At 33.9% G+C, this 20,914-nt stretch overlaps 3 protein-coding genes and 1 long non-coding RNA gene across 4 annotated transcripts; 2 read left to right on the top strand and 2 right to left on the bottom strand.

The window, feature by feature from the left end:
- Window positions 1-259: 259 nt before the first annotated feature.
- LOC148575501 (uncharacterized) lies at window positions 260-2,137 on the top strand. The gene is made up of 2 exons (XR_015905242.1): window positions 260-831; window positions 1,296-2,137. It is a non-coding gene; the product is annotated as an uncharacterized LOC148575501 (long non-coding RNA).
- Window positions 2,138-5,932: 3,795 nt separating this feature from the next.
- On the bottom strand, window positions 5,933-12,707 carry LOC107626412 (pre-mRNA cleavage complex 2 Pcf11-like protein). The gene is made up of 7 exons (XM_016329287.3): window positions 11,847-12,707; window positions 10,479-10,580; window positions 9,934-10,191; window positions 9,166-9,681; window positions 8,443-8,811; window positions 7,013-8,302; window positions 5,933-6,535 (listed from the first exon to the last, which is right to left on the bottom strand). Exons 1-7 carry the CDS (start codon window positions 12,219-12,221, stop codon window positions 6,524-6,526), a joined length of 2,922 nt encoding a protein of 973 aa, XP_016184773.1. The 5' UTR covers window positions 12,222-12,707; the 3' UTR covers window positions 5,933-6,523.
- A 1,023-nt stretch (window positions 12,708-13,730) lies between these two features.
- Window positions 13,731-16,346, top strand: LOC107626413 (Ribosomal RNA processing Brix domain protein). The gene is made up of 6 exons (XM_016329288.3): window positions 13,731-13,986; window positions 14,153-14,356; window positions 15,096-15,341; window positions 15,425-15,667; window positions 15,753-15,818; window positions 16,057-16,346. Exons 1-6 carry the CDS (start codon window positions 13,918-13,920, stop codon window positions 16,168-16,170), a joined length of 942 nt encoding a protein of 313 aa, XP_016184774.1. The 5' UTR covers window positions 13,731-13,917; the 3' UTR covers window positions 16,171-16,346.
- A 789-nt stretch (window positions 16,347-17,135) lies between these two features.
- HSFA3 (heat shock transcription factor A3) lies at window positions 17,136-20,286 on the bottom strand. The gene is made up of 2 exons (XM_088504335.1): window positions 19,434-20,286; window positions 17,136-18,492 (listed from the first exon to the last, which is right to left on the bottom strand). The coding sequence occupies exons 1-2, from the start codon at window positions 19,947-19,949 to the stop codon at window positions 17,407-17,409; spliced, it is 1,602 nt and encodes a 533-aa protein (XP_088360461.1). The 5' UTR covers window positions 19,950-20,286; the 3' UTR covers window positions 17,136-17,406.
- Between the last annotated feature and the right edge of the window lie 628 nt (window positions 20,287-20,914).

Consider the following 20,914-nt stretch of genomic DNA (forward strand, 5'->3'; position numbering starts at 1 on the left):
CGATTTTTAATATTATTGACAGCAAAACTATCGATTTCACCATCGATTTTAAAGCGTTTCTTGTAATGATTGTCTAATAGATAATATCTCTAATCAATTATATTTTTACACTAATAAAATTGGTTATAGATAAATTAAAATATTTAATTGATTATATTTCTACGTCAAAAATAGCGTTGATTTGGTATAGTTTATTAGAGAATTACTTGTAGTTTTTAAAAATATCAATATCTCACGTTGTATTTAGTGGTGGCTGATTTGTTGGTCCCAACTATCTTTGGGACTAACGTTAGTCTCTTAGTATGGCTTTTAATTTAAATTGTTAGATTATTTTATTATTATATCTAACCGTGTAGATTAAATACAAATATATATTTTTATTTTTATTAAATGCTTCCTAATATTTAACGTTTTTACAAATGATTCCCTTCCTCTTTCTTTTATTATTTTTTTGCAGATAGAGTCTCTTCTTCTTCTTCACTACCACGATGAAAACTGGCACCAGCAGCAACTGCTAGGTCTGATTCGAGACTACCCATGAACGCATGCAACTATCAGAGTCTGGATCGAGACTATTTCGCACCTCTGTCCACCCCGCCTCTAAAATTTGTGTTCTTCTCTTCTTTATAGTCATCGACTTCGTGTGGTGTTCTTCGAGGAGAAGGTCTTTTTCATGGAAGCTGCCACACATACATACACAGAGACACATACTTCACACTTGAGACAAAAAATCAGAAAAAAAAAACAAAAAAAATCTTTGCGGAAGATTATGGCCTCAAAGGAGACCCAAGACTTCTAGCCATTTCTCAAGCCATCAGAGTCGTTCCTCAGGTTTCCATTTTTTCTTTTTTTTTTTCATTTCAACGTTTTTTTCCTTATTCATCAACAGATCTATAGCTGTGACTGTTTAGTTTCATAATATTTTTATGTTTAGAAGTCTGAAATTAATGGCATTCTACACAGAAGATCAATGAAAAGACATGTATGAGACCAACTAATAGAATAAATCTAGCCATGGAACAAGAAAGTTCAATAAATAATCTTCCATTATTCTTTCCCAAATTTATTTGTTGAAACTTATGGTTGAGCAGGACATAACTAAACTTTGTTAATTAGAGGGAGTGAGTGAAGAATTGTTGATGAATATTTTTTTAATAGCTAATTGGTGTTAAAAATATATTCATGAGAATACTCGTAGCTCTTTAAAAAAAAGTTACTTAATTTATGCAAAACCACACTAAAACTAAATTTACGAGTTTAATGCGAAATGACTCACACTTAACTATCTGCTGTAGATTTATGTCCCAATTAAGGAAGAAGGTGACCACTGGTATCTTATGGTCATTAGCTTATTGGATGAAAAATTATATCAGTTTAATTCTAATCTAAATGATGATCAAGTTGAGCCAAGACAAGAAATTATGAAATCATTGGTAAGATGTCCATAACCCATTTTTTTATACACAGACTATATGTAAAATAATACATGAATCTTAGCAGACTAGTCATAAACAAAATTTTCAGGATGATAACTTTTGAGTATTACCTAAAAGGTGACATTCCTGAAAAAAAAATCATGAATTTTGATGTGAAAAAGTTTAGGGGTGCCAAATGTCCTCAAAGCCACACATGATTGCAGTGTATCTTTTATTTACATGAATTATATCTTTAATTAAAGTGATCTTTTATTGATACTAAACTAGTTAATATTGTCACTGAACTTTTAGTCGCTATTCTGGTGTCTGGTTTTTCAATGGTTGTCTACGACAGAGAAGTTTAATCTCAAGGTGTCGGCATTGTAAGTTCCAAAGATATATTGATTAATTATATACATGCTGCCATATTTTTTAACTAATTAATTCATATTTGCAGTTAAATGAGCAACATATTCGTACATCTGTTGTGATAGATCTTTTGTTGGAGATGTTCAATAACCACAAATACGAGTTTCAGAAGAAGAGTAATGATTTCTAGGCTAGGCTTTAGAGTGAATAGCATGGAGATCAACATTTTTGCATATTTAGTTATTATTTGAAAAATTTGTTATAATCTTCAATTATAAATGAGATTAGTGATATTTCTAATTTATTTGTTGAATTATTATTTTATAAAAAAAAAAGTTTGTATGATCTAAAAATTTTGGTAGAGAGATCAATAATATTTTTCTATCTTTATATTTGTGTATTAATTTGGTTATTGGTGTGAGTAAATAATTGTAACTTTGTGCTCACCTATTATCATCTAAATAGTCTGTGCCAAGGATTATTATTATGATCATAGATATATAGGAATATATTCATCATGTTCTTTGCCATTTCAAATTGAAAATGATTAGTTAGAGATTCATACATGATTTTTTATCATTTCCAGCATTTTCAGACACTTGTGTCTCAACAAACACATAACCACACCATCATAATACCCTCATGCCATAATTAGGAAGCCTTTCATGCATCATGCACATATTCCTCTGATCCTATTTTATATTGGTATGAAATACACACTCTTTATTTGTGAACAAAACTTTGAAAGCAAATCATTAAATAGCAAACTAAATTCTACAACATGATGCTCAGAAATCTATTCACCAAATTTTATTCACCAAAACAAATTCAAAATTCCATTCACTAAGTTCTATTAAATTACCAAATTCATCATGAAAATTCATATACAAAGTTCTATTACCTAAGTTTTATTCAATTAACACATAATAAAAATTCATATAATATTACAATGAGAACTCTTCAATAAGTTCCATGTCAACACTCGCATCAGAACCTCTGTCCAAAACTCTTGTTCTTCATAATTTTTTTCAATATCAGATGCCCAAAATCCTTGCAAACAAAATATTGATGAATCTTCCCTCTTATTAATAAAAATTATATAATTAACATGTTGTGGTATACAAATTATTATACAAAATATTACTATTTCTCCATCTCAAAAGGGTTTCTATTTATGCCATGAGAAGTTGAACAGCTCGCATTAGTCTGCTGAATGTCCTTTGTCAATGGACAAGATTTTTTATTGTGCTCTTCCATGCGACAAATACCACATCGTTGTAGTTTTCTCAGCAATACTCTATCTTCTATTTTATCATCTACTTCAAGATCTTACTCAACAATTTTATTTGTAACTGTAAAAATGTAAAACAAATAGTATTCTAATAAATCAAAGTGCAGAGACCACTAACATGAAAATAATAGCACTGTTATAGTTCTATATTTTTTTAAAATTTATTAAATTCTAAAATAAGTAAAATAGAAGAAAGCGTTGAAACCGTAGAAAACAATATTCTTTATGCTATCAAACCCAATATCGATTAAAAAAATAAAATGAAGAAGAAACATTAATGTCCAAACAAGAAATATCGACAACTATATGCAAGAAACAGATTTAAATCTATGAAAAAATGAACAGAGAACCATTAATGTGGAAGGAAGAAGAAATTATGTGATAAAATACAATATTCATACATTAGAGAGGATTTATTGGTAGTCGCACTTTTCTTGTGCCACCATCTGAACTGCCATTGCTGCCTCAATAAAATCTGCGTGCTCCATATGAACCCTAAGAAATTTCAGATTTCTGTTGTTTTGTTATTTAAAAAATTAATTATTTTATTTAATATTTAAATTAGTCATTAATATGATTTTAAATGACACAATAAAGAGGTAGGGATATAATAGTAAATGATCAATATTGAGTTATTCTTGTAATAAAGAAAAGATACAGTATTGATATTGCAATAATAGACTAAGGGTGTTTTTGTAAAAAAAAAAATTTAATTGTGTTAGACAAAGATCATGAAGGACCAACGTAAATGCCACCGTATTTAGTTAATTAAAAAAATTACATGCTTGTGTTTTTACGTTTTAAAATTCTTATATTGATTAGATTCAAACTAATTAATTCTTTCTAAAATTAAATTTCTTTATTGACAACAATATAATTTTATTTTTAATTATATCTCGTTATTAATTAACTCTTCTCATTTTATACAAAATATGCATATCTGTTGAAATTAATATTTATCCATAAAGTTTTAATCTATTAATTGATTTTACTATTTCATATTCAAATTTCTATATTCATTTATAGATAACTTATATGTTATATCTCCAAATTTCGTTAGCAATTTTTCTATCAAACTCTACCCGTTATAGAGAGATAAGATCTCACTATTGATTCTTTTCATATTTTGCAATCAATATTTTTCTTAAATAATATATTGCAAATGAATCTTAGACCTCATTACTGATTCTTTCCAGATTTCATAATTTATATACTTTCCTTAAAAAAAATATCCTTGAAAAAACTTGCACTAGCCAGCTTGTGTTTCCTTAGTATGTTATATATTTACATTTGTTTTTTCGTCTCCTTTGAAGTTTATTTTAATTTCTTTGAGCTTGCTTGGAACATCTTGATATACAAAGATAGTGAGTCATTGAAAGATCTCTTGTTCAGTCACACACTGAATCAAAAGATCGATGATGATATCCACAAAGTAAGCATATATATATTATTTATCCGGTAATATTAGGGGGGAAAATTCATATGAAGCAACATTCCATTGATTTGTCGTGTCTCTATGTCAGGACGCATGTGTTTCAACCATGTCTTAATAAAAAGTAAAAAATTATTCTTCAAACACGTTTGGACACACTTAAATACCATTACGTATCAGCGTGTCCAGTCTTATTCTTAATATTTATTATTAAAATAAGTTTAAAAATAATATATATTATTAATTATTAAAACAAAATATATTTTAAATACTTTATATAATTAAAAAAATATTAAAAATAATTAAAAAACTAATTTATATTTTAATATCAATAAAATACTAAATTATTATTACAATTTATCTAAAAAATATTTTATATTTTTTATATATACCGTATCTTCGTGTCTTATAAGAATTTTAAATTCGTGTGTCTACGTGTCTCGTGTCCGTATCCATACATCATAAATAAAAACTTACCTAAATAAATACTAAATAAGGCAAATTATATGTGATTTTAGCTCATGATTTTTTTGTTATCAAACATTTCCGTTATTTATCAATATTCTTATCACTTATTCTCTTAATCAAGAAGCATATTACACTTACACTAAAGTCGTAGGTAAGGGTTTTTTTTTTTTTTTTTTTTTTTTTGGGTCAAGTTATACCGAGTTAAACTGAGTCGTAGGTAAATTCAATTAGTTGAGTTTCAAGATTGATCACAAAAGGCCAAACACAACACAATCATATTGCACTGGTTTCATACTTTCATGACAATTTTGGTTGTCTTAACAATTTTTCATTTGATTTGTGTTTAACGTCCCTAATTTTTTGCAATTTCATGCAGCTAACAGCATCGGAGATGAGGAAGATGGAAGCAGCACATTTGGATTATATTTACAGCTAGAACATGAGACATTATTCATGAGAATGTGATAAAGCTGAGAAATGATTTCACTAATAATCTAGATTATTGCTTTAAAAGGTTATTAATACGGTTTATTGTTGTGTTTAATATATACACAACAATACTTATCAAAGAATTATTTATACCAAATTTTACCAAAATCAAACATCAATGAACATGTAATTAACTCTTGTTTATTTAATAAATGATTTTGGATTGAATTAAAGTTTTCTAGAAATATCTGTAACATATAAACTACGGTTACTATTTTATAAAAAATTACAGAACATAAAATTTTTAATCAGTACAATATTTATTTAAATTAATACTGGTATAATTAATTTTTTTTTTCATATTCCAAGTTAACAATATATTATGTTATAGAATTTAAATACCCGAATGAAAATGCCAAACTCTTTATCAGTGAATAACCATAAAACTCTTAAACAGAGAGCGCCCTGGCTAAAGAGCAATAAAGTGCATAATGGTCTAAACTGCATAACTTTAACACACAATCAATATAACATCCAAAATAGGAAAGTTCTATCTTATTTTCCTTCTTTTTTTTAATTATTTTTATCAACAAATACAAGTAAACAAAAAAAAAAAAATAATAACCCAAGTTACATAACATGATCCATGATAACTGAAACTGGAATTCAAGTACCAAGAGTCTTCCATTCCACTGTAAATATTTGATAATGATAATGGAGAACGCCAGATTTGACATTAATGTTAGTCTTGGTGCTTTGGCCCTCATATTATGACCACATGCTGTTATATGCAAAATGCACAAATACCAATTCTTCATGGTAAAATAAAGGAACACAACCACACAATGGGCAAGTGGAGCTAGCTGCAAATACTATCTCTGCATTTATGTACCTTTTTCAACACTAAATTCCTTTTCTTCTTCTTGAGTACAAGAAAAACAAATATAAATACTAACAAAAAACAAAAAGCAAGAATGCATGCAAAATTGGTCTGAGAGCTCAAGAAACCAATTTGAGTAATATATAAGCATTGAAATAGTATCAAGATTCAGTAAATGCAAAGTAAACCTGTGTTCCCCAACTTTTTGATGCAGCAAAGCTTTGAAGTTCTAACTCGCATTAATCTTGTTCCTGAAAAGCATTATAGGTTTAGAACAATTACCAGCAATGGAATAAGTAAATTTAAAGCAAGTGAATAAGAAGGAAGCTAAACAATGAAAATGGAAGCAAAGAAATACTTCAGACTTGTTTGGTTTGGTTTTCATTTTTAGTATATTCTATTTTCAAAATTGAGATTAAAAAAGTGAAAACAAAAAATATAATTTTATTATCTTTATCTCCTTTTTTTCTTCAAAGAATTCTGAAAATAGAAACCCAACCAAAACAGAAAATCAAAACACAGGACTCTTCTACTTTTAACTTGAGAACGAGAGGCTCTACACCCATAATTTAAATTATCCTGGTAATAACAGGATGATGCGATTTCTAATGCTAATCCTCCAACCCAATATAACGTACCCTCTCCAGATAGACAGAAACTGGTAGCTCTGGATATCAAACTAGAAAGACACCACTTTGTCACTTAAATCAGATGATAATAAATCTTACCATCTTGACGAAACTGGATATAGAGTTTCCTGAGAAGCACCTTGCATGAATAATGGGACCCCTTGTAGTACTAGCATTTCTATTTCCCAACTCACTATCTGAGTTAGTCATGTCAACGGCCCCTTTGAACATCCACTCACCACTTTCTTGACAGTAGAAATCTTCAAATACCTCACCACACAACACACACAAGCATTGGCTTTCATCTGCTTGAACCATCGAGTCCTCTTGAGTGCTTCTTGTTTCCTTGCTGTATGTATCAACAGATCCGGAAAACTCAGACGTGGATGAAGATTCACCCTTGCTAACAATGCAATCAATTGACTTCGGATACCATCCTCTTGATGCCCTAATTAGATCATTTTTCCCCCTTGTGGCATGCCACTCCAAGTGTCTATTAAACTGCTCTTGGAATTTAAGCCTACGGCCACAAATGTCACAATGATGAGGGAGATCATCAAATAATCCTTTAATGACAGGTGGATGCACTTCTCGGATTACATCAGGCTTAAACTCAAAGCCAATGAGGTTTCTGATCTCTGTGCTGGTCGTTTCAGATAAGGATGTTGGGGATTTTGCAGTATCATTTACATCATCTGTGGCAGAAGGTAATGGAACAGCTGCAGAACCAGACACTGAAGCAACAGGCAAAGAGCTACTGGTGGTAATGCTGTCTCTTTCATCTTCCAACTGAGCTGGGAACTCAGATGTCACCTTAGTTTGTGATTCTTTTTCTGCAGATATCAAACCCTTCGCAACTAAAGAGCTTAGAAGGTTTGCAATCGGATTTGAGGTATTACTGCTGGCACTTGTTGTCTGAGCAGAGGCAACACTGACATCAGAGGAAGCCGGTGGTAGAGTTGATGCCCTTGTCAATTGCCCAGCCTTTCTTTCAGGTACTTTTGGCAAAGCAGATAAACTATTATTTGAAGGACCTAATGAAGATGGCGCTGAAATTGCAGACACCAAGGAACTTAATGTGGCAGGGGAAGGCCCAGCTGAGCGGGCAGGCCGAACACCTAATTGAGACGGAAGATTCCTTGAATCCAGACGACTTGCATTGGACATGCTGGATAATGTTCCACCGTTTAGAGCAGCAGCTTCCACACTACCTGTGGTTGACTGTTCAAGAGTCTCTTTGGCTAGCGCAACTCTAGACAGGGGAGGAGGTTTCTTGGTAACTTCATTGTGAGACAGGTGAAGCTGCTGCTGATGCCTTGACTGAAAAGGAGTCGCCGAAGAAAATGAACCTGGCAAATCCTTTTGATGTGGTCTTCGCAAGTTACCAACCTGAAGATTAGGATGAATGGTACGTGAAAAATCTTTTACATCGACCCCGCATACTCTTTTTTTTAATAAAAAAGGAATTTTAAGGGATTGGGGATGGTCTTGGTAGGCAAATTTCAAATTTGATGGTGCTGCACACTTACTGGTGGTGGTGAAGATTGTTGTCGCAAGGGTGACTGCCCAGAAGGGGATTCAACTCCAATCGAGTGAAGTTGTTGTTGTCCCACAATTCCTGGCAGTCCTGTTGTTGCATTTGGCAAGAAAGACCGATTCCCCATCCTGACAGCAGAATTTGTATTGGCTGGCAGACCACTAAGAGTGGACATAAATCCTTCCGAGTGACCTGGCTTTTGATTCAACTCTTCAAGTGAGTGCTGCTCCTGCAGTTGCCACGGTACTGATGGATGACGCTGAAATGAGGAAAATCGTTTCTTTTCATTGCCTAGAGTGGCCAATTCTCTATCAAGATTTGCCCCATAGGGGTTTCTTATTTGGACTGGATCTTCAACTTCCTGTGCATGGTAAAAGAAATTAAAAAAAAAATATAGTAGTACAGAATAAGTATATAAATTAGGAGTATTTTATCAATTGTTGTATCTGTGAGCTATTAGGATTCCATTATCAAAAACTCAGAAGATAGGGGAGAAGTCATTTCTATTGCACTTCCAGGATAACTTATTCAAATATCATAAGGAACTTCATTCATATTTTTAGTGTTGTCTTAGTTACCTATACTAGTATATAATTTATGTCAAGGAATTCAGCCTCTCATAGAGTTCACTCTAAAAAATTAATTTTAATATTGTTCCTTAATCCTAGTTCTGTTCTACATCAGTACTCAAGTGACCAAATTTTAGCAAGCTTACAAAATTCTCATCATCTGCTGGCCAAGAATCTTTGCTCAAGTTGTTAGAGACATTTGGTGCACCAAGACCGGTCGATCTAGAATTCATCTCATCCCATATGTACTCCTCTTCCTCAGAATTTTTCCAGCTACGTGACATCACACTGCTCCGAATGCTATTTATGTTTTGTGTTGGCTGATTATATTTTGGTGCTTCAGTATTTGAAAAACTATGCTTCTCACTGAAACCATTTCTTTGGCCAGATATGGTTCCCGGAACTCCACCTGCTTTAAACCAACTTTTGTCACCAGCTCTGACCATACCTGAGCCCAAATTCCGTGAAAGATCAGAACCATATTCATTGCCCCCACAGGTTACACCAACACTCTTTTCCAAAACAGAATCATTAAATGCATCTCTTGGGGTACTAACACTAGGATCCAACCATGGTCGTGCAACACCCAAAGTTCTATCCGGCCTCTCGGGGTCCTCATTGGAGTTCGCACATGCTCCAGTAATTTCATCAACTCCTTTAATCTTCAAGAAAAGAAGCAGCACATGATAAATTATTTAAGAAATAAATAAAAGCAGTCCATATTTCATGATTAATAAGACCAAAGGAGCTGGAAGTAGTTCATGGGAAAAGTCCACAAGAATATTATGTTGTGTCCCAATAACAAACAAACACAATTGAAAATTGATATTTGACAGCCTATACAAACATGCATGGAATGACTTCACCATTCCAACACTATTAAGGATAAATTTTGAGGTCAACATTTCACTTACCCTGCTGGACTGCTGAAGACGTTGCCTCTCTAAATACTTGGGATTCACATGGATGCCATGAGGAGGACGTGGGGACTGTGAATTGCTCCTGATGGTAGCAGATGAGGCAGCTGAACCATTTACTGGTGGAGTAAAGCCGAGTTCCTTCTCAATAGCCTGAAGGGTCTGAGGAGGAATGTATCCTTCCCAAGTTCCAAAAAGATGTCTCATACTTTGATGGATAGCAGGTTCAACCTGTCTGTATGCCTTGCAGAATACCTAAAATGTGAAGGAAGCATGTAAAATACCAGAAAGATCTCTTTGTTAAAAATAAGTGAAAATTAGGAAAATATCTCACAAAAAAAAAAATGCAATGGGGGTGAACTGTCATAAAAGTCAAGTTCTTTATTTACAATGTGAATACAAGAACTTTGCAGATAGCATTATCAATGGAACTACTGAAAGTGAAATACTTGAAGCAAAAATTACATAACCTAAAAATATGAAAAATTCTTGCACACCGTAGTGATACATGGATAAGAATATTCAAAGAATAATTATCTAACCTCGGGTAGTTTGGCAGCAAAGTACTTTGTATAATCCCGCCCAATGTTCTTAACAATACTGTCTAAGAGATAAAGAGATGGCAGCTTTTGATCATTGGGAACCTGCAAGGTAATGAACCAAGTTATAAGAAAACTGCCAAAAATAATCTCGTGTCTTTTCAAAATGCCACCCCATTATTTGGTTCTATTTGCCTGTAGCAGCCAAGTTCTCATACTAGAGAGGCAAATAAAACAATTAAAACATACCCTAAAAACAATCCAAACACTAAACTTATAGCAATAATATAGTCAAACAAATAAAACATGGATAGACAGCATAATAAAGTAAAAAGACACCCTGTAGTAAACTTGGAAAACTCAAGAAGCATAAATGTTATTTTTCCAACATGATATGTTAAACTCCCTGATCCAAACTGCATGGACTAACTCAAACGTGAAATGATTTGATTACATTGTCCCTATACAACTTGGATATACAAATTCAATCTAAAAAATAGCCCAAAAGGAATCTACAAAAACAGTATTTCCCCTACAGACATTGTACACAATCTCCTCAAGCCTGAGATGTAAGCTGAAATAATGTTTTGCCTTCTGGTCTATGAAACAGAACTACCCTTCACAATAGGTGTGCCAATATACTGTGTGCTTTGACTTGAAATAATGCTTGAAATTGAAAACACTGGACAGATAATTTTCTAGTCTTGAATAATCCCCTCTGTATAACTAAGTCCAGAAATTACCAGAACTGAGGTGCTCTATAAGAATAATGATGCTGCTTATTAGTCACATATAAGTTCATTACAATATCATAAGATTGCCAAATATACAAAACTGCCTCATTCTCATGCAGAGAGTAGAACAATACTCTTTCTTTCCTTCTACTTTTAATTAGAAAACTACATATACTTTTCCCTTCCTGGTTTTTTGTTTAGTTAGGGTGAAATTACACCTCACATGCAAATCCAGAGCCAAAATGCCTGAGTGGACAATGAATGAAGTTGAATGAATCATTGCTTAAATTAAGTCATTTCTCTTCACTTGGAAATTGCAGATCATCCAATGTTCATCATAGAACTTCAACGAGGGGTAAAGTACCAACCAAAACTCATATTACAAGAAAAATAAATAAAATAAAATAGTTTAAAAAAAAAACTATAATCACTGTCTCCTGTACCATTATTGCCAATTTGGCACACAAGCATTAACCATAACAAACATGAACACAAGAAGGGGGGAAAATTGGGGTCCATTTTTATTTCAATTCTCTTACAACATTTCAATTCAATTCAGCAATTGGCTACACAACCAAAGAAAAAATCAATTTTGAACACAGATTTTAACAGCTGCACAGTTTAAAACTGGATTCACCTCTAGAATGTTAGCACAAATAGTGGCGGCAATCGCCTTCGCAGCCGATTGATTCTCGCCTGCAATTATAGTCAAATTGTTAATGATCATTTTCGAATTGAAAGTGAGCTCAGCAAGAGCTGTCTTGTACTGATTCACAAGCTCATGGTGCTGCGGCAGCGGCTGCGGCTGGTAACCGCCACCGCCTCGGCCGGATTCACTGCTTTCTGCGTCCCTGTCGTTTGCTCTGAACCTCGTTGACGACATCGTTGTAATCCCTGAAGCCAATTGTCGCTGAGGAAACGGTCTCTGATTCGGGTCTTCCATCAATCGAGGCTTCTTAGGCCCTGGCTCTCTCGATCTATCGAAAGGTCTACGTGAACTCTCCATGCTCATTCAAATCGAAATTTAGAAAGAGAAAATAAGAAAAACCCTAACCCTAAAGCAACCTAATTTACATTCAATTGCATTAAGAATAAAAATTAGAAGAGGAAACTATGTTACAACATGAGAATTTGCATGAATAGTATTACAGCTGAAACTGAAACCTGAGTTGTATTATTATATGAAATATGAATCAAGGAATTAAAAGAAATACAATATTGAAAAGAAAAAAAAAACCTAATTTTTATATTGTACAGTAAACCCTAGCCCCAATTTTCCGTGTGAAGAAGGAAAAAAAGAGGGTTGAAGTGTGTTGAATTAGAGAGAGAGAGTAAGAAGAAGAAGAAGAAGAAGAAGAAGAAGAAGAAAGGTATGGGGAGAAAAAGATCGAAAGTGTTGGAAGCAGAGACAGTGAAGCTCGCTCCTCTTCTTCAGAGTTCGGAAACAGAGAAGCTATTTGAGATTTCACGGAGGCATTTTATATATTCATGATTTCACAAGGAAAATAATAGAGCTAGATATTTTATATTTTTATTTTTAATAATTAATAATCATTTTATTTATTAAAATAAGATTTTTTATGTATTGATACTATAGTATAATTATATCAATGATATTATATTTACACCAAAATTAACAATTATTAGAATAAAATACACATAAAAATATAAATATATATTAAAAATTAGTTAAATTATATTTGTATTTATATATAAATATATAATAATTAATTTTAATAAGCAAATAATATTTTTGTAATTATAATTATATAAATATTAAATAATCAATTTTAAATTTACAGATTGGCAAGGGACACAACCTTCAGATTGGATGCCATAGAATTTTTACTATTCCTTCATGTATCTCTCTTAGTTTCCATGGAGATTCTATTGATATTTTTTTAAATTAGTTTTTATTTAGTTTATTTTGAGTGTTAAGCTCCGTTATTTATTAAAAAAAAAAAAGAATTAACAATGTTACATGTATCTCAACAATTAACAATTAAATTAGTTACTATATTTTATATATGAATATAATTTATTTCACATAATTTTAATATATATTTTGTATTTTAATATATACTATATACAAATAATCAATTTACTAATTGGTTTTTTCTAAAATGTGTGAATTAGATTATAGTATTTCACTCACTAGTAATAAAAAAGACATTTAAAAAAAATATTTCTACCTCATCAAATTCTCTAATCGCCATGTATTAACATATGAATGTATTAAAAAATGTTCATACTAATGATACTATATGCCTATTGGTGGATTCAATGAGTTAACATAAATTGTTAGAATAAACTTTATTAAAATAAATTTATTCTTTTCTTCTTGTTTAAATAAATTTTCACCAATAAGGTATAGCTCAAATGGCATAGTCTCTTATACTCAATGAAGAGGTCGCGAAGTCGAGTCTCCTGTCTTGGGTAAAAAATAAATAAATAAATAAATTTTGAGTTACTTTAGAGAATTATTTGAAGAATAAAATAAAGTTTAATCCTTAGTGAAACTGTGAAAGAGTGGCAAATTGGAAATATAGGAATTAGGAATTGGGGGAGAAAAAAAAAATTGAAAGAAAATTACAAAACCCCTTTGCATTTTGCACTCAGCCAACAAAAACCCTAAAAGCAAACCAAATTCAGCTCAGTTCAGCTGCGACGCTGATACGCAGTTACTGTCTTCAACAATCTTCGCAAAAATGTTGAGAATCAAAACCGCTAAAACGCGCAGGGGAAAACGAGAGCTTGAGAAGCGTGCTCCCCAACTCGTAAGTTCATACGATTTTCTCACGTTTGTTTCCCAGGAAAATCCGGTTCAATTTTCCGGGAAAATTTCCCCCCTTTCTTCAAGTTTCGTTTTTTATGGTTATTTTAACTCTTTCTATTAGAATAGACAAAAAGGGGTGTTGCTGATTTTTATTTTATTTTTTGCAGGTTGAATCGGGGAAGAAGACGCTACTACTTCACGGGACTAAGACAAGCTCAGTGTTGAACTCTGTTTTGACGCAGATTTACCATCTGAAGAAGGAAAGTGCGGTGAAATACAGCAGAAAGAATGATAACATTAACCCTTTTGAGAGTGGTGGTGAGGTCCCTTTGGAGTTCTTCTCTCGGAAAACGGATTGCAGCATCTTTGTGGTGAGTCTGCTTTGGAAACTAAACATCATTATTTGTATGTGCCTATGTGGTGTTTGTGTTATGTTCTGAATGTATTTTGGAACCATCCTCATTTGGTATATTGCAGTTTGGTTGCTGATTATACTGGTGGATAATAGGGTAGTGCTTGTTTATTAGAAACTTAGGAATTGGAGCATGTTCTCTGTGACAGTTTTGCTTCATGAGGTTTTGTTGGTTTTACTTGTTGATAATAATATTGTCGAAGATTTTGTTGTCTTTCTTAAATTGTGCATGTATTATGCTGATTTCGTTGTAAATGATGGTTTTTAGTTCCTTCGCTTCTGCTGAACCTTTTTTTCCAGTTTGCTTAAACTCTTATTAGTAAGCCATGGACTTGATGAGGTTTTTTTTTTTTTTGTTGGGGGGGGGGGGGATTGAGTTCTCCTTATTTGGTTATCATATTTACGATATTTTGCTCTCACCGTCATTAAGCACTTATATTCCCAAGGTTAAGTATTTGAGAAACTATACATGTTTCTAAATTTTAAGCTATTCAAATTCCATGTTATTTCATGTGAAGGATATATTTAATAATAATGGAAAATAAATGGCAATTTTTCAGTTGTCTTTCGATCCTTTTTTTATTAGCCAAACATTTTGATGCCAATGCATATCTTATCAAATTGTAGACAAGTTTTTGCATGCAATAGCAATAGCAATTGACATATTAATATAGGGATCTCTTAAATGTTTTTTGCAGTATGGATCTCACTCGAAGAAGCGACCTAACAACCTTGTTATAGGGAGGATGTATGATCACCATATCTATGATCTAGTTGAAGTCGGGGTTGAAAATTTTAAGCCATTGGACTCATTTACTTATGATAAAAAATTAGCTCCAAAAGAAGGGTCAAAACCTTTCATATGTTTTATTGGAGAAGGATTTGAGGCTGTAGACGAACTAAAACATTTAAAGGAAGTCTTACTCGATCTTCTTCGTGGAGAGGTGCATTTCTGCTTTTTGAACTCTCGGATGTACTGTTTTTTCAAGTGGTGTTATATTAAAAAAATTGTGGATTTGATTTACAGGTTGTGGAGAATATAAATCTTGCTGGAGTTGATCGTGCATATGTAGTTTCTGCGGTGTCTCCAAACAGGGTATTTTTTACACACTGTGCATTACGACTGAAAAAATCAGGCACCGTTGTGCCAAGAATGGAATTGGTCGAAGTTGGCCCTTCCATGGACATGGTAATTCGTCGGCATCGTCCACCTAATGAGAGTTTGAGGAAGGTAGCCTTCAAAACTTCATTGCAGAAGCCAAAGAAAAAGGTTGGTGAATGCCCAAATCTCCTTAGGTTATCTGTTAATATGAAGTGAAGTTGTATCACTAAATTGTGTACTTTGTTGGTCACAGGAGAAGAATGTTAAAGGGGATCCATTACAAGGGAAGATTGGAAGTATTTATATTCCAGATCAGAAGGTAAGAGTTGTGTATATATATATATATATATTTCTTTAGTCTTGCTCATAAACCAAGCCAACTCAATCTTCTTTGCCATTGGATGAGATGTCGGACCCAAATCGACCAAGGTTCCACACCCCATCCAATGATCAAAGGAAGTGAGTTGGCTTAGTGTACAAAGATAAGTGAATACAACAAACATTTATCTCTTCCGAGACCACTATCTAATCACTTAGACTAATTATTGGTTGTTTAGATTGGAGAAATGTCTTTACCTAACAAATCGAAGGGGGTGAAGAGGGAGCGCCGAGAAGCCAAGCAGAACAGGAGCGAGCAACATTCATCCAAAAGAAGGAAGGAAGATTCTTAATGTTTTAAATTGCACATGTTGTCTTGCTCTGAGTTTTGATAGTAAAGGGTGATCAAATTGTATCAGACTAGATGGTTTAGGTGACATGAATTTTAAGTATTCCCTCTATGTATGGGAGTTTTGTCATCTTATTTCCCTTATTATAGTTTTTGCCCTTAAAATTTTGCCACACCCAAGTGACCTTCATTATCCCAGTTTGTGATTCGGTTGTTTGTTTATTCATATAGGATCAAACTTCAAATATATTTGATTCCAATGAAATTCTATATGATTATAGCATGAATCAATTAAGTTCACCAAAAAAATGTATCAATTTGAGCTAGTAATATGAGCCACAGCCACTAATGCAAGATTTTAATTTGTACAATTCATTCTTTTTAATAAAAATAAGACGTCTAAATATAATTTGTTGTCCAATTCTTCATGGGTATGGGGATCTTTAGAGAACCCAAAAATAAAACTATAAAAAAAAAAATCGTGTCTAAATATATTTGTCGTCCAATTCTTCATGGAGATTTTGAGTGCAAAGAACTGAAGAAACAATGTGTTGTTTCCTCTCCATTTTCTTATTTGTTGTCAATTGTCATCACTAGTGCATTGAAACATCATATTCATGGTGCTTTCATACCAAAAAAAATCCCAATTGCAAGTTTGCAACATGTGTTGGAGCCCCAAGAGTTTATATGCCATAAAACCATAAAATGACCTAATCATGTGCATAATGTTCATATATAAATAGAATAAATCAAAGTAAAATGACAAAACAAAGGAGGAAAAATACCAATAATCTATAAACCCTTTTGAATAACAAATAAAGAAAAGAACAAGAAAGAAATCAACCAAAAACATGTAGACAGCTTACCTTGTATCTGCATTTATTTGATGAAAAAATACCTTGATGGAACACAAACCTGATATTCACTTGAATCATCATAAAATGAGAAACCCCAGCAATTCAGTACCAGTTGGTCAATAGGATGATATGACTTGATTGAATGAAAGTTATTATCAGTAATTGAGCAAACAATTAGAATCTACTCAAGTATAAACAATTATAGAAATAATCTAAAGAATAGAAAAGCTGCAAATGAAGAAAGAATGAAAGCCAGTAAATGAACACTGTTTATAAACCAAACATCAAAATAATATGGACCCTAGAATTATAATCTAATCATATCAAGTATCCAAGGGCAATAATGCATGCAGAAGCAGCTGAAGCCCTATGGATTAACATTCTTAAGGTCTATCATCTTCTGGCTGGCCACCTTGACTCTCCTTTTTATCCATTGGAGATTCATCAGCTGGCCACTTATCAATTCCTAAACTTCCTGAGCCGATATCCCATATGTCGGACACGCCACTAGTGCCTCCGAATTCTGGTACGACATGGTTGACAGGATTACCCCACAGCTCATTCCCACAACTTGAAGCAGCAACACTAGCATTGAAGGCAGGGTCCCATGCATCTTCCTGTTTGATAATGCCTTCAGTTCCGACAGGGGAAAACACAGGGAACTCTCTTTCCCTTGACAAATCATCCGGGAAGGAAACAAAGTATTCTGAAAGAACATCTTGACTTGGGTTGAAGGCATTTTTCCCTTTGGAAAGAGGATCTTCAAGTCCATAGCTTGATGATCCTTCTCCAACAATTCCTAGAGTTGGCATGGCCTCATGCAACGCATCCAATTCATCTGACACGATTTTGTCCAACTGCGAAGTCAGATTTTCTGCACCAACAGAAATTTCTCTTGCCAAGTCCTGTGAGAGATATTGAGGAGACTGTTCAAAGGAAACTGGATTTAGTTCCGGAGTTTCAGAAGAGACTGTTCTATTTCTCCAATCAGGTTGGTACCTCACTACCTGACCTTTGGGAGTTTCGGAATTTCCTGCTTCGTGTTGATGCTTGATAAACTTCCTTCTTGCTTTTGGAGATTCTATCTGTCTCTGTTCCTTCTTATCCCTAAGGCGAGCCAAGAAGGCCGGATTCTGAAATAACTTGGCCAAGAAGGAAACCATTTGTTTCTGCCTTTGCTCTGCAGATTCTAGCCTCTGATTCACTTCTCCAGCATGGTGAACAGTTCTTCGCTGTTGTTGCTGCAAATCAACCACCTCTTGCATTAACATACTTCTCTCCTTCCTCAGTAGCTCTATTTCAACCTCGAGTCCAGGTCTCCCAGCATCAGTAGAAGTTCCAATGTAGCTACCAACTTGCTGCGATTGAGTTGACCTGCGCCGTTGGATGTTCTTCAGTAAATGTTTCTTCCCTCGCTGGAAAGCTTCATTGAAAAACTCCCACTTGTCAGTGTCAATCTTGCGGAATCCCTGGATACAAACACCAACTAACCTGAGAATACATGAAGCACAAAGAGAAAGCCCCCAAGGGCAAGGACAATGGGGGAGGAAAAAGAAAACAATTAGCCAAAGGCAAAACAAGTTTTCCCGGCACACCAAGTTATGAGCAGATGAAGCTGTATTGGAGAATGCAATCTGTGAATCCAAAATAATCTATATAACAAAAGCATAAGAAGAATCAATCATTCAGAACAAATCTAAATTCTGGCAGAACACAAAAGCACCCTGCCAAAACCCAAGATCACTTACTACCTGCGAAAGACGATACCCCTTCTTCTATAGAAGGGAAATATTTCTGCTCTGGCCAGTTCCAGTAGTAGAAGCCTCTCAATCCTAACTACAATGCAACTAGAAAACATATGAACAGTGTTCTTTCCATTAACAATATGGTAATAAAGGCTTATGGCCAGCCTAAGAAGTAAACTATAAGAACAATTTATAGATATAGGTCCAAAATATGTAAAGGGTGCCTCTAATCACAATTAGGAAAGCACAGAAACAGAAACAAACCATGCTTCACTCTAACTACCTGCATCCAAACACTACAAAATCACAGATATATTTAGAAAATCCATTCAAAGCAAACAATATCTTGTGCAACAAGAAGAAGGGTCAATTTAGAAATAAGGATACACCAGCAAAAATGCCTCAAAAAATTTTCTTTTTTACATTCTTAGTTGATAATAAATACATCAAGTTTCACAATCAAAATATACATAGCTGATCTCCACCAAACCCAATTACAAAGAGAAAAAAACAACAGACATGGGGGGAAGTACATCAAAAAAGAATACACAGAAATGTTAAATGGGTGTCAAAAGAAAAATACATACAGAAAACCAAAATCAAAAACACAAAAAGTTACATACAGATCACACAGCCATTAGAGGCAGTGTTCAAGCAATACCCACGTAAGTATTCAGCTGGCGAACAAAACTGGAGAAATTGTTGTGCTTGAAATTCCGGGGCAACACGAGCCTTGAAAACTCCATAGGGTCCCACACAACGAAGCTAGCACCAGTGGAGCCCCATGAGATGATAGGATCCAAAGAAGGGTCATCCACAAGGTCGAAGGTTTTAGACAAAAAGGGTGGAACAGGATTCCCGTGCAAGCACTCCAATGGCTGAGGCAATGGCCCAACAGCCCCACCAACGTTATCCAAACACGTAGTAGTGGTGGTGGTTATTGTTGTAGTTGTAGATGGTGGTTGTGGTGGTGGATGGTTCATAGCTGTTGAGAATGATTCAAATTCCATGAAAGAGGTATCATCAATAATGTCAAAAGAGTCATCAAAAGCTGATGAGAATGGTTGAGAACTAAACTCCAAAGGAGAGAACCCTGTTGTGGACATCCCCAGCTGCTCAATATCAGAAGGAGAATCAGGTGCTGGAGCTTTACCCTTTGGTTCCTCGTTTGGTTTTTTCATCTTTTGGTTCCTAATATATACTAAGAATCAGAAAACAGAGAACACTGTAATGGGTTGGAATTGGTTTTGGGTTGTGATGTGTGAGGGGTGAATTGGAGTTGAAGGAGAGCGAAATGGAGAAGGGGGGTTGGAATGAAACCTTAAAAGGGTTGAAAGGCGGTGGAATGTAGCCACTGTTGGAGTAGGAGTAGAGCTACGTCGATGGCGGTGGCAGAGTAAGGCCATTGATGATGATTTGGGAAATTGTGTGGGGTTGAGAACTTAGAACACTGATGAAGAATGAAAGCACCGACCTTGGGATTTGGGGTTATGAGTAGAAACAAGGTTTTTTCCAGGTAGTTACGTTGGTTCCAGTTAGTATCTGGTTGTAGATTGTCACGGGGTTTTGTGGGACCAGGTGTGTCATGAGATATTTTTTGTCATAGATGGAAGTTTTGTTCTGTCTTTGTTGTTTGGTCTCAGATACTGTTTCTGTTCCTAGGTGGATTAGATATTATTGGTGGTCAGAGAGTGTGTGTTTTTGTGGCTTGGATTCTGGTTGGTGCAAGTTGTCTGGTCTAAGGTCTAATGCTTAGTGGAGAAGGGAAAGGGTTCAGCCAAGTTTTTACTGGCCACAAGGGTGTTAGCCAATCATAGAGAAGTATACTTGGTTTTGGTTTTGGGTTCAGATATCTTGTCTGGTAATAATGATTTCATGGACCCAACTAATTTTATTTTAGATATTTTATACTATTTTTAATTTTTTTTTTCCTTTTAATAATTAAAGTTTGGGTAGACTAGATCTTTTATTTGTTGAAGGTCTAAAAACACGTGAGTTTTTCGTTCTTTACTCACGTCAATATTTTCTTTGATGAAGTGTTGTGCGGATTGAAATCCCAATCACAAAAACGAGAAAAAAGAATAAGGAAAGAAAAAGTGGAAAATCAGAAAATGTAAATAAGATTTTGTTCTAGTTGCGAGACACG

The sequence above is a fragment of the Arachis ipaensis genome, chromosome B2 (genome assembly GCF_059453495.1).
Source record: "Arachis ipaensis isolate K30076 ecotype BB chromosome B2, ASM5945349v1, whole genome shotgun sequence".
Classification (NCBI taxonomy): domain Eukaryota; kingdom Viridiplantae; phylum Streptophyta; class Magnoliopsida; order Fabales; family Fabaceae; genus Arachis; species Arachis ipaensis.

Excerpts from the sequence above, each read along its gene's own strand:
- LOC107626412 (XM_016329287.3), bottom strand. The coding sequence starts at position 12,221 with ATGAGCATGGAGAGTTCACGTAGACCTTTCGATAGATCGAGAGAGCCA. Across the intron at positions 9,682-9,933 it reads GTCTTCAGCAGTCCAGCAGG|ATTAAAGGAGTTGATGAAAT; the intron begins GTAAGTGAAATG and ends CTTTTCTTGAAG. Across the intron at positions 8,812-9,165 it reads CAGCAGATGATGAGAATTTT|GAAGTTGAAGATCCAGTCCA; the intron begins GTAAGCTTGCTA and ends TACCATGCACAG.
- LOC107626413 (XM_016329288.3), top strand. The coding sequence starts at position 13,918 with ATGTTGAGAATCAAAACCGCTAAAACGCGCAGGGGAAAACGAGAGCTT. Across the intron at positions 14,357-15,095 it reads CGGATTGCAGCATCTTTGTG|TATGGATCTCACTCGAAGAA; the intron begins GTGAGTCTGCTT and ends TGTTTTTTGCAG. Across the intron at positions 15,668-15,752 it reads TGCAGAAGCCAAAGAAAAAG|GAGAAGAATGTTAAAGGGGA; the intron begins GTTGGTGAATGC and ends TGTTGGTCACAG.
- HSFA3 (XM_088504335.1), bottom strand. The coding sequence starts at position 19,949 with ATGAAAAAACCAAACGAGGAACCAAAGGGTAAAGCTCCAGCACCTGAT. Across the intron at positions 18,493-19,433 it reads TTCGCCAGCTGAATACTTAC|GGATTCCGCAAGATTGACAC; the intron begins GTGGGTATTGCT and ends GTTTGTATCCAG.